The sequence below is a fragment of the Xyrauchen texanus genome, chromosome 10, assembly GCF_025860055.1.
Source record: "Xyrauchen texanus isolate HMW12.3.18 chromosome 10, RBS_HiC_50CHRs, whole genome shotgun sequence".
In the NCBI taxonomy this organism is placed as follows: Eukaryota; Metazoa; Chordata; class Actinopteri; order Cypriniformes; family Catostomidae; genus Xyrauchen; species Xyrauchen texanus.
The window spans coordinates 24,048,468-24,062,443 of NC_068285.1; the positions used below are offsets into that span (position 1 = coordinate 24,048,468).

The window sequence follows — 13,976 nt, forward strand, 5'->3', positions numbered from 1 at the left end:
TAAGGAAGTTGGCCTCATGGCTATCGGCCCCTTCCTGTTCTTATACTGAAAATTGGCAAGAAATATGTTGTGGCTCATGGTCAAGAAAAACACTTCTGGAAGATCGCCAATACCTTTGAAGAGCCATTGAAAAGCGATCAGCTAGATCAATACATTCATCTGATTTTGCGCATTTAACTGTCCACGAAACATCATTTCAATGAGAAAACTATATTTCCCTGTCTGTTTCAAACCATGCTTTTGCTTTTGAGTTTTATCAAAGTAAAGTAGGTACTCATATACCGATATTTTTGGCCAGTGTTAGCAGAACTCTGAAATCTACAATTCAAATCGTCCATTGAAAATCCTATATCAGTTGACCACTAGATGCTACTGTTAATTTATAGCTGATATATGAAAAGTGAGAATTACTGAGCTTATTGGATGCAACATAGCCTTAAGTAACATCCAACACCCTTGTGTATAAGCGATGGATATCGAAACAGATTTCCCAATTCAATTCCAAATCACAAGCTCTTGATTCAATTCTGATTCAATTCCTTCCGATGGGTAAATATTTTAGTTATGTTGTCCAATTTGCTTACATATTAAATCAATTCTCTGTCAGCTAATGCTGTTTATTATATAAGGGACCTTCTAACTAGGTACATTACGAAAATGTAAATTTTACAAATGTAGTTTTATCATTAGTTTTTATTATTTATTTTCACTTTAACAACAATAATTTTCCAGAGAGACAAGGAATTATCTGAAAAATAGTTACTTACTGTCATTACAGTATTTTTTTTACATTATAAGAGCCACATTTATGCGTTTCAGCATTGTCACATTAGTAATGTTTTACAGGTTAAGTTTTTATCATTCAAACAATATTCATTCAAATGAGTTTATACTTTCTGTACAAAGCTAACTAATGTTGATGTTTAATATGATGAACAATGGACTCCTTTACTTTAAACACCCAAAAGAATCCGTTACAGTCATCACCTTTATGAATGCTTCATGTCAAATCATATGTATGTCAATGAGAGAATCACAAACTACCACCGCTCGTTCTTTACCATGATGATTCTGACAGATCGGTGACTACTGCTTTGATCTGTGACTTGTTTCAAGCTGCCGCATTTATCACTTGCATTGGGAAGGGACAATTTTGACAAACTTTGCAGTTCGAATTGTAATATGGTAAACATGATATTGCTGTGCTACTTTGCATGTTCCACTTACTCCTGCCAGGGTGCCAATCACTCTCACAGCTTTGTCTGAAGTGGTCAATACAGATTTTAATCCACAGCCTTTTAGGTCTTAGTTTTCGTGCAAAGCCATATCGCGATTTCAGTCTTATTTAAATCCACAATATAGCCTTGATGGATATCATACAGATGTTGAGATCAAAATCAACAAGTGTTAGCATTTTGGAAGATTTTTTGATGTGCTGCATTCACGTCCATAACGAAGAGATGTCTTCTCCGTAACAACGGGTTTTCCCCATTTATGTGAAAACAAAAATTAAGTACATTTTTTTTTTTTGATGTCTGGCTCTATAGGTAGGCATCTATGATTACTCATTGAAATGGTTTGACATACTGGTCATGAGCACTTTATTTGTGATGTTAAATTTGAAGTTTGCCCTGCAAATGCCACATCAGTAAAACTGGAATTGCGTGCGTTTTAATTAATTAATACTTTTAAATAGTACATATTATGCAATTAAACAATAAATATGTAACAAATAAAATTTATGAAATATAAAAGTTATTTATTAATTTAATTCATGGATTTGTTAATTTTTAATTAACTATAATTAGTAAAATTAACATTTTCAATATGTACATAGTCAGAAGGTCCCCTGTATAATTTACAATAAAGGGACATTATAACTGAAATATAGAAATATGAAATTATATAAAATCAAGAACTTGTGAATCAATATAAAAATCTGTATCAATACCTAGCCCTATTGTGTAGCACAAAATTTGGTCGCATATGCAAGTGATTGACTAGCAATGTAGAGGGTTGCCACAAAGGGTAAAAGATTAATCTTGGGATTAAAGAATCAATATCAGGATCATTTAAATGAAGTTTGTAATGTATTGGAAAACAATTCTATTTTTTACCCAGCTCCACTTGTATATGCCTTACTACATACATTTACATTTATGCATTTGGCAGACACTTTTATACAAAGCGACTTATTACAGGGACAATCCCCCAGAGCAACCTGGAATTAAGTGCCTTGCACAATGGTGGTGGCTGTGGGGATAGAACCGACAACCTTCTGCTTAACAGTTTAGTGCTTTAGCCCACTACGCCACCACCACCTGTAATACATACAATGTAACTAACTGCCATCAGAGCCAATTTACAGTATTACCAAATCACCAATAAACAGCACCATTTGGCCAACTAATAAACCTTTAAACTCAAGTCAAAGACACTGTTTGAATCAATAAAAACATGTACAACCACATAAAATCAAAGACTGCAACCATAAACCGTTCTATAGGTTCTTAACAACTGAACATCATCACTGCAACAACTTAGTATACACCTCGACCATTCTAAAGCACAATCAAAAGTGAGAAGCACGAAAAGAGCAGCACAGAGTGATCCGGATGGATATCCGGCTCTTCCATAATGCAACATATGCCAGACACATCATGGAGATTTCCAAGACCATGGAAGTCTGACACCACCTACCCTTTTTAGATTCCAGCACTCACGTTAAAGCGATCTCACTGGAGACAGAAGAGGCATGGTGAATTCCAGCATTTGGAAATAGCCAATCAGTTTAGGTTGACGTTAACCCTCTAGCAGTTAGAAGTCAATGCTAATGAAAAACTAAAAGAAGAGGATCAGCATTTAGATGAATGTAGCATTCCAGTTAAAGCTGGGGCTCAGATGTCAAAACCTTGTGTTCGGTACTGTGGTTAAAGACGCTGACAAAGACTAATATTAGCATTGTAGCTGAAGCTGAAAATAAATGTGAGGTTTTATACATGATTTAAAGGTGTATACACGACTTAAAGTTGACATTTGATTTTTTATGAAAAAATACTTTCTACAGCTTAATATGCTGAGACAACTATAAGTAAGCCCATTACTAGGTTGATTTCCACAAAAAACATTACATGCACTGCATACCTTAAAAAGCGTAAGGAAATCAGTGTTCTTGTTTACATGATGTTTCAAAATGACGCTCTCTGCGAAAACCCTGGAATAAACCTTTTTCTTAAGTGCTTGGCAACGTGGTCATTGTCTAACTCCAAAAGTTGCTCTGCTTGATTTGAGCATTCAGAGCTTAAAATGGCAATACTGCTCAAGCAGTTGCGTGAGTTTGGGGCAGTACTATCTGTTTTATCAACCAATGGAAAACTAGATGCATGTTTGAGAAATCCATTTGAAAATTGGATAATGGCAATTCCGTTTGGTGATGCTAGTGTCACACTTCAGCTTTTGACGAACATATTAAGACTAACTTACCTTGACTCAGGCTGAGAGCCATGTTCCCAGAATTCAACACTTCATCAAAACGGCTCAGAATAGTCTGTAACCTGCAACACAGAGAACAGAGATGATTAGAGATTGATAGTAAAATCATGAAGGAAGAGCCAAATTCCATTTTATTTTGACTGAATTCCGGGTTTTAAAGTTTAATTAGTTCTATACTGATCCTCACAGCACAATCCAAAACTCAAAATATGAGTTTTATTTATTTATTTATTTTGGTCAAATACAGTGCTGCACAGTAGAGCATCCAGTATTAATGAAAACAGCGATGAAACTCTTGCTTGACATTGCTTAAATATAATGTCATTATGGTACTAAGAATTTGAATTTTCTGACAATTCTTTCATATGTCAAGCTTTACAGGGTTAATTGTGCATTTGTACATTCATTTTATCCCACAAATATATAAAACTCTGTGCCATTCCACGTTTATGATGTTTAATTCCTTCATGAGAAGCATAAACAACTGCTCATTTTCAGGTAAAAGTGCTGGCTCAAGTCTTTGAGACAGACAAAAGTCAACCAATATCCTGCAATATCATGCGTGCGCTCACTTTCTCACATGCAATATGCATGTAGATGTACATTCAAGGCCACATCCCTTTGGTTAAATGCAATGCCTGCAGTTCAGACAAATCAAGCATGTTCTTATACACAAGCACACAGATCATCAATCCCCATTAACACAACCTAGAACAAAGACTTTTCAATTAATTGCCAGCAAAAGCCTTCATCAGCCAACTAACAAAGGACAATGATCTACGTGAACTTCAGCAGTTGATGAAATTAATGACTAATGTCTTTGAAGCTTACATTTCATACAAAATCTTTGTTTAAACATTGGCCCTCAACACTTACTTAGTTTCCTATTTTTAAAGCATGACTTGCACTTTACATAAATAAGTAATATTGGCATTATATTCATGATGTTAGCCAGAGGGGAACTGGCCCCCACAGTGAGTCTGGTTTCTCAAAAGGTTATTTTTCTCCATTAATCAGCATCTTATGGAGTTTTGTGTTTCTTGCCACAGTTGCATTCAGCTTGCTCACTGGGGTTCTAAACACAATTATGATTTAATTATTTATTTTTATACACAATATACAATCATATTTAATCGAACTACACAATGATGTCTTCAAGACTTTATAGATATTACGGTTTCATTTTCTGTTAAAGCATGATTTACTTTTAAGCTGCTTTGAAACTATGCGTGTTGTGAAAAGCGCTATACAAATAAATAAATATAACTTGACAACCGATTTAGGATATCTGCTCTCTCGGTCTAAAATGGTGCAGTGGCAGAAAGACAAAACAGCCTCAAAGGAATAAGACCGAGAATGAGACGGGGACAAGAATAAGGATAGAATTAACGAGACATGCGACAAGAGAAAGGAAGAGAAAGGGTAACAGAGGGACAGCATGAGAGGTCCCACCCACCTGCTCAGTCATACTGCCTTTGATATGTGGACGAGGAACGTTGAAAAGACCAGTAACTCCTGACGAATGCAATGCGTGGTGAAAAAAAGAAACTACCCACCAAGCGAGTGTTTATGTCAGAGACAGCACAAGAATTCTATTCCCCTTTACATAACCTCATGTCTGGAACACACACCAGGGGGAGGGGCTAAAGCTCAGGGCTCCCACCCCTCCCCCTCCAGGCACAGACACACACACACTCCACACTGTCCCCCCCCATCTTGCCCTCTCGCTCTCCTTCCTTCCTGTTTTGACTGACAGGGCCTCCCGCTCGTGGCCTTGTCCTTTCAAATCGTATCCATGTCAACAATACACAAGTCCTTTCTTGCATCCTCTCACATAAAGGGAGCACAGATGCCGAAATACAGTTTTTGTATATACACTAGCTTAGAGATAATTTTTGCACCCGTATCTGCAACCCCTCGAGTGAGCGTAATCAGATCATATCATATCAAGATGATATAATGAAACAGGATTGCAAAGGCAAAGCATAAGAGACAAACAACCCTGGCCCTTTCCAAATTATACATACACAAAAAGAGAAATTAACATGTGAACTTCTAAACCTAACAAACAATGAAAACTCAATGAAAACACAAATCAAATATTCCTTAAAGGGATAGTTCACCAAAAAATGAAAATTCTTTCATTATTTGCTCACCTTCATGTTGTTAACCCACATGACTTGTTAGGCAGAATGTCAGTCACCATTCACTTTCATTGTGTCAAAAAACAAACAAAACCATAACCAAAACAAACATGTAATGACAGTGAATATGACTGAGGCCAAACATCTCCTTTAATGTTCCACGTAAGAAAGTCATGAAGGTTTGGAGCAACATGAGGGTGAGTAAACGATGACCAAAATTTCATTAACATTACCCTCATTCAGACAAACACATATTTGTGAGCTCTTGACCAGCTGTATTGTCTGAGATGTGTGTCAGAGTCATAGCCATGTCACACACCAGACAATCTGACACATCCCACTGTTACTATGGAAACCAAGCTGAATATATACCAGCTTCAACACCATATAATCTGTATAGAAACATCAGGATTATGCTAAAAGTGAGTCACTCTGTGTGTATTTTAGATCTGAATGCTGATTCTGCCAGAATGGAGAATTAACATGAAGGACAGTGCCGAAATCTGGGACCATGAAACCATGTGGAAAACCCATCCCTCCTACGGTAGCTATCCATGGGGATTAAAACATTATAAAGACTTTAAAGGAATGTTTCATGCAAAAATGAAAATTCTGCCATCATTTACTCACCTTCCATGTTGTTCCAAACCCATATTACTTAATTTCTTATGTGAAACACAATTAATTAATATATTGTTGTTTCCATTTGTCTTTTCAATGCAATGGCAGTTGATAGTGACTCATTTAAAATCTTAATAAAAGGACCTAAAAGTATCATAAAATTAGTCCATGAGACTCATGGGTCACATTCCAAGTCTTCTAAAGACATCCGATTTGTTTTGGTAAGAAACAACCTGAAATTTAAATAATTTTTTAAGCTTAAGTCTTGACGTGAGGACTTGGGTTGCTTAAAACAATACAAGTTCTCACGTGAACGAGCTTCTCTCATGGGCCCTGTTTATACCTGGCATTAAAAGGAATATTCAGTGTTCAATTTAAGTTAAACTCAGTCAACAGCATTTGTGGCATAATGTTGATTACCACCAAACAAAAACTGACACATTCTTTTAAAAAAGCAAAGATTGTGCTGAGTGACTCCAGCCAGGTCTCCTAAGCAACCAAATTGGCCCGGTTGCAAGGGAGGGTAGTCACATGGGGTAACCTCCTTGTGGTCGCGATTAGTGGTTCTCACTCTCAATGGGGCGCGTGGATCGCGGAGAGTAGCATGAGCCTCCACATGCTGCGAGTCTCTGCGGTGTCATGCACAACAAGCCACGTGATAAGATGTGCAGACTGACTGTCTCAGAAGTGGAGGCAACTGAGACTTGTCCTCCGCCACCAGGACTGAGGTGAATAACAGCACCACCACAAGGAGCTACTAAGTAGTGGGAATTCAGCATTCAGATATTTTAGGGTTTGTCACACCAATGAAGCAATTTAGGGTTTGTCACACCAATGAAGCAATTTAGACACATTAAAATCATGTTAACTTAGATATTGTTTATGTGCTGTTGCTATACTTTTGAAACAGTGAACATTTAAATTTATACAGATTGGCCCCCATTCCCTTCCATTGTAAGTGTCTCAATGTAACCCAGATTTTTGTATTTTTTTATAATTATTTCAAAATCCATTTTTGTGGCAATCAAAATTATGCCACAAATGCTGTCGATTGAGTTTAACTTGTACTGAACCCGGAATATTCCTTTAAGATGCCTTTGCGGTTATCTGACGACATGTGGTCAGCCAAATGGATCTCCTGTGACCACTTGTGTTTGGATTTCAAGGGGAAGATCTCATTTCATGATCATACTGTACATCAATCATTTTAACACAACTAGGTTTCTGCCAGTGAATGCGGCTTATGTGGCCATGTAAACGCATAGGCGTCATTCTTCTGGGTTTTTGAAGAGCGCACATCTGGGGTAAATTACGTCAGGGGGAAATGACATTGCTGTGAAGAATGTTGCTTACTGAAAAACCACATGTATATGGGGGTAAAGATAACAAAGCTTAGAAAGTGCATGAAATGCAGAAGGTTCTCGTAATAATCAGCTTTCAGGTGTTCATGTAAACAAGCTCACTATTCACTGCCATTGCATTAAAAAAAATTTACAGCAATATTCATTAAAACATATACCATTGTGTTGCGCACAAGTCATACAAGTTTGGAATGACATAATGGTGGCGAGTAAATTATGACAATTTTTAATTTGGGTGACTTGTGGTCTCTGAAGCAATCATACAATCCTGAAATAATCTGGTGGCAAATCACACCAAACACAGGCAAAGCAAACACAGTCTGTGGAGCGGGTATAACACGTGTCTGGGTATTGGACAGAAATCATGCTTGTAGGCTTGGCGTAGTGTCCTTATGTAAATAAAATTAGACATTTTGGCTTCCAGTAAGCATGTACTTCTGGTGTAGTGTAGAGAAAGTGCAGCAGTGTTGAGTACTGGTTTGACTGTTGTGTCTGGTTCGAATAGTATGTGAGTGTGTGCGTCAATATACTGCATATACATGTAACAACACTAACCGTGCAGATGGTAGATCTCTCTTGATGAGGTCTGCTCTCACCCTTTCTCCCACATGTCGATACACCTCCACCAGGGCTGTTATAGCTGCCTCCCGAACCTGTAAACAACACATCCTTAAGTACAACTGTGTTGTTTTAGTAGTAAAACTTACAAAGTGACGGATCATGATTATATGCACTGTAGTGCAATCTCTGATTGGGATAGAAATGCAAATAGTGAATAAATTGAAATAAAATGTATAAATATAAGAAAAGAACATATAGCAATAATAAGAAAATTGCAAAGATGTAAAATGTATTACAATTCAAAAGATTAACATAACTTAAAATATCAGGTGGTAAATCATATTGGTCCAAGGGGTTCAGCATGAATTCAGAGAACGTAAACCTCTTTTTGGAAACAGTAAAGAAATTATGTAAATGAATGGATTAATTAGTCTATTTAATATTAAAATAAATCACTGATGAGGAGTATAGTATATATAGCATATGGGCAGTAACCCAAGAAATAGCCCGGACACACATGCAGCGACTATCGATTGAAGTCGCTAGTCTCTATACGGTGAAGTCGCTAGTGCGCGTTCATACAGCTGTCGCTGTAAAGTTATTGGTGGACTGCACGTCTTGGCATATCTCTTGCAAATTTGATCACAGATGAGGAGGAGATTTTCCTAGTAAAACTAAGATATCATTCTAATTTGATAAGGAATCTGTTTTCTTGTCCCAAAAATAGCACATTCTGCCATGTGTTTTGCGCTGTTGATTCAAAAGAACCGGTGCCTTCGAATAATTATTTTGGGAATCTAACTGTACCTGATGCGCATATTTTTTGTGCTGTAAAAAGAGCCGGCTCAAGACTCGTTCATTTGGGAATTAAAAACACTAGTAGAACTGTGTGTTTTTATGCCATAGAGTCAGTAGAGGGCAGCGCTGCTGGAAACACTGTCAGAGTTTTTGAGGACGGTGTTCCAGCTGCATCTGCATCTAAAGAATGGATCCAGTTCTGAACAAAAACCTGTTCTCGGTTCCCAACCCTAGTTAAGAACCTCTTCTCTAAATGACCTCACCCCCACACCCCACCTCTAATGCTATCTAATGCTCATATCTGTGAGTGATCTGTTCCCACAGCAGGAGGTCCAACTCAGCTGCACATGTCTAGAAACCTAGCATTAGTGCTGACTGCCACCCTTGTGCACGCACGCACATGCACACACACAAAAGAACAAGAGAACAAGACAGAAACAAGGAGTGTGTCTTACTCCCTTTCCTTTTTTACACACATTCCAAGCATTGCATACATACACAGACTGACACACAATCAGGCAAACGTAGATTGATACCTGGGGGTTTTGGTCTCCCGTTAGTGTACAGAGATGTGGAACAAATTTACTCAAACTCAAAGGCTGAGCACCATACCTGAGAGAGAGAGAGAGAGAGAGAGAGAGAGAGAGAGAGAGAGAGAGAGAGAGAGAGAGAAACAAAGAAATACTGAGTGCAATCAGCTTAGACAGCAGACAGTTCACCGCCTGTTCAAATTCTACATGCATGTATCATACTTGGGCTGTGCTTTTACCACCATATTTCAATATATTGCAATTATTTTTCTTCACAAGCTGATTAACCAAAAGGCTAATGTGCCATGGGTTCCCTCTGGAATTTCTAATGGCTTATGTGAATCAGAAACCATGCATGCTGTAAAATGTAAATTGCTACATAAGGACTACAACAGTTGTCCAATGAATTACACATCAGGAATTACATTCTTCCTGGGTTTTAGGACAACAAACTGAGCATATACTTGCTTCCATACTTTCGTGTATCAATACATTGTTTTTTTTGCATACAATACAATTATGATATCATGATGCAACGCGATGTACTGAATCAATTTAAATGTATCGCAATATGTATAAAATTGTGAGGTTATTGCTGAACTCCAGCACTTGTTCATACCATCTAAACATTAATGTAACATACAACCCAATGTCAAACTTGTTTTATAAGGAATGCAAAAAAAGATGGTCCCTAGCATTATTTTATTATAATAAACGTATTGTGTTGTATTAGGCTAAGTGCATACTGAAGTGATCAGGTGTAAATGACAGCTCATTTGTCTACAGTGAGGAGTAACGTTACTGAGAAAGTTCTGTTTGTGTACATGTGCGTATACAGCACCTCAGTGAGAATGTGTTAATCTGACCTTCCTTGTATCGATACAAACAGGTAAGAGGATTATATGGGTGGGCCAAGTTTGTTAACACTTGTTCAGGGTTTGTAAGAGCTTGCGCTGTATAAATGAACAGAGATGGTTCACCAATGTGTCTTGAATGAAAAGCCTTTAGATTAGAGATTGTTTTAAATATCAGTGAATTCAACAACTGTGGTTTGGAATTCTAGGATAATGAATTTAATGAGTAAAATTAATACTTTTGCACATCAGTTTAAATTCCAAATGTACACCCCTACTGGGTCCCCACACCTTTTGAATGAATTTCCTTTGCCTTTATGACTTTTCTATTTTTTTGTGATTACTGGACCTTAATAAAATGATTTTTTTCAATTATGCTAGAGAGCTTGTACTCACAAAGATACATTTCTAGCAATTAAATAAATGCAAACAAATTTAGCAATTTAAAGCTCATAACTTAAAGGGATTGATCACCCAAAATTGACATTTCTGTCATTATCTACTCATTCTCATATTGTTCCAAACTCTTATGCACTCCTTTTTTCCAGTGGAACACAAAAGGAGATGTTACGTAGAATATTAGCCTCAGTCACCATTTACTTTCATTGTATTGAGAAATGATGTAGTGAAAGTCAAATGGTGAATGAAGCTAATATTCTCGGCTGCATCTTTTTGTGTTCAACAAAATAAATGAAGTCATACAGGTTTGGAACGAATGAGGTATTTTTGGGTGAACCTTCCCTTTAAATATAACACTCAATGTAGAAATTTCCATGGTTTTCCATGACTTCTCAAGGCATGGAAATCACAATCTTAAAATTCCCTGACATTTCCAGGTTTTCTATGAATGTGGGAACCCTGCTCATATCAGTGTTAAACAGAGAATATGGTCGTATCAACAACTGTGATATGGAAGACCGGTGCCCCCTGTTGGACAAGACACACACAACAAATGTGGGTTTTTTTTTTACAAAGTGAGAAGGTCTAGGATTGTACGGGAGACTTACGCATTTAGTGTGGCAACCAAGCACAGGCAGAGTCCCTCTCTACTGCGGAAGTTTTTGTGTTTGAAGCCGGGAAACAGCCTCTCCCAAACATACTACACAAAGAGACAGAAGTAGAAAAGAAGGGCAGGGAGATCAGAGGAAAATAATGAGAAAGAAATTCATGTAACTCATTACAAAGAATTACTGCAAAAGCAGGAGAGAAAAAGAGGATACGCTCAGATGGAAATAATGAATTACTGGCAGCTGTAACTGGCAAAGAGGATCCAATGTGTTTCAATTCAGAAAGCAGACACAAACAGTGGCTTCAGAGTACCGTAGGTTTGTTTGTATGTATGAATAGATGCAATAGTTTGGGTGTGTGATCATTCCAAAGTGAACTGGCACTGTATGGTTAGGTAACTTTTGGAGCATGGTCGCTCACCATGGGTGTTGCTGTCTGATCCATCAGCTTCAGAATGAGCGCTTGTGTCTGTTCTCGAACCTGGTCCTTTGCATCACCAAGACGATCAACCAATACAGGCACCACTGAGAGAGAAAACTGATTTTGTATTATAAAGAGATCAATCAAAAAAAATATTCTATGATCATTTACTCACCCTCATGTTGTTCCAAACACATTTGACTACCACACTGAACAAAATAGGCAGACAGTTAGGGACTAACAGCCTTACACACCATTCACTTTTGTTGTATGGAAAAGCAATGAAAATAATGGTGAATGAGGCTAACACTCTGCCTACTCGTGTTAACATGGAAGAAAGAAACTGATCGAAGTTTGTAGGTGTGTAACGATTCACTTGTTTTCTGGATGCATCGATAACTAATCCTGCCAATGTATATGCATCAATCTTGAAATATGATTTTTGAATCAAGAATTGTTAGTGATGTTGGTCAATAATCAATTTAAAATCCTAAAACTCTTCTTGGTGACTATGGTCCCGGCTGCCTTGAGATCATTGACAAGATCCTCCCGTGTAGTTCTGGGCTGATTCCTCGCCGTTCTCATGATCATTGCAACTCCACGTCGTGAGATCTTGCATGGAGCCCCGGACCGTGGGAGATTGACAGTTCGTTTGTGTTTCTTCTATTTGCGAATAATCGCACCAACTGTTGTCACCTTCTCACCAAGTTGCTTGGCGATGGTCTTGTAGCCCATTCCAGCCATGTGTAGATCTACAATCTTGTCCCTGACATCCTTGGATAGCTCTTTGGTCTTGGCCATGGTGGAGAGTTTGGAATCTGATTGATTGATTGCTTCTGTGAACAGGTGTCTTTTATACAGGTAACAAGCTGAGATTAGGAGCACTCCCTTTAAATGTGTGCTCTTAAATCTCAGCTAGTTACCTGTATAAAGACCTGGGAGCCAGAAATCTCTGATTGAGAGGGGGTCGAATACTTATTTCCCTCATTAAAATGTAATTTAATTTATAACATTTTTGACATGCGTTTTTCTGGATTTTTTGTTATTCTGTCTCTCACTGTTCAAATTAACCTACCATTAAAATTATAGCCATATATTTTTACAAACTAAGTAAAACATTTTTACTCTAAATCTCCACTTTCACTTTTTCATCTGAAAGTCACAAGTGGTGCCTGTTTAGTTTAACTTTCACATCCGAAAGCTAAAGTGGAGATTTAGAGTAAAAAAAGGATTTAAATATTGATCTGTTGCTCAGCCACACCTATTATAGCTTCTAAAACATACAGTTTCCTGTATGTGATTTTTTTTTTTTAGCTACAAAAAGGTCTGATCACCATTCACTTGCATTGTATGGAACTACAGAGATTAAATATTCTTCTACATATCTTTCTTTGTGTTATGCGGAACAAAGACAGACATACACATCTGGGATGGCATGAGGGTGAGTAATTGATGAGAACATTTTTGGGTGATCTATCCCATAAGTCTTTGTCTTTTTTTTTTTTTGCTTGCCTAAGACACATTAGGGTAGTTTAAGAATCTTATAATGCATTTTAAACAATACAGAATCGACTAGAATTTCATTGTGTACTGAATTGAATTCTTCGGAATTTGCAAAAACTCATCCTGAATCGAATCAAAAACGTATGAATGCTGAAATGATTTGCATTTGACCCAAAGAGTTACACCCCTAGAGGTTTGGAACAACATGAGGGTGAGTAAATGGTAACAGAATTATCATGTAAACTATAACTTTAAAATCTAATGCAGAAACAACTATAGGAAAGCTATTTATAGGATGTATTCCCCCAAAAGACAAATACTGTGGAGCTATCAAGATTTGCCTAGTTTGTTTGAGCATCCCAACATAGCAATATAGACTCAACCAATGACAAGAGTGTGGGTCGGAGTGATCGGTTTGTGTGACCAATGGAAAACAGGGAAAGTGTTTTAGAAACCTGTAGGATAACAGTCATTTTTATGTATTTTAGTTGGTGACAGTAGTGGCACAGAAAAGACACTCTTCACCTTTAACTTAATTTTTTAACATTAAAGTTTACGTTCCATTGGGCAAACACAAACACTCTTTATATTAAGTCATCCCATTCCGTTCACTGTGTTCTTTTGGTTCCATATTTTCATTGATGAATTAGGTATGATGTGTATGAGTGTGGTGTATGAATGAGT

General features: G+C 37.4%; 1 protein-coding gene across 41 annotated transcripts in view; it reads right to left on the reverse strand.

Moving 5' to 3' along the window:
• The window catches only part of clasp2 (cytoplasmic linker associated protein 2), a 62,275-nt gene that overhangs the window by 40,465 nt on the left and 7,834 nt on the right, over positions 1 to 13,976 (reverse strand). For 40 of the 41 annotated variants that reach the window (XM_052135212.1, XM_052135246.1, XM_052135207.1 and 37 more), the window contains exons 3-7: positions 11,790 to 11,893; positions 11,369 to 11,460; positions 9,514 to 9,589; positions 8,174 to 8,271; positions 3,484 to 3,554 (exon numbers count right to left, since the gene is read on the reverse strand). In XM_052135212.1, the coding sequence (XP_051991172.1) occupies positions 3,484 to 3,554; positions 8,174 to 8,271; positions 9,514 to 9,589; positions 11,369 to 11,460; positions 11,790 to 11,893 (441 nt within the window). Of the gene's footprint in view, positions 1 to 3,483; positions 3,555 to 4,948; positions 5,091 to 8,173; positions 8,272 to 9,513; positions 9,590 to 11,368; positions 11,461 to 11,789; positions 11,894 to 13,976 lie in introns of those variants that run through there. The other variant, XM_052135236.1, reaches the window with a different exon arrangement.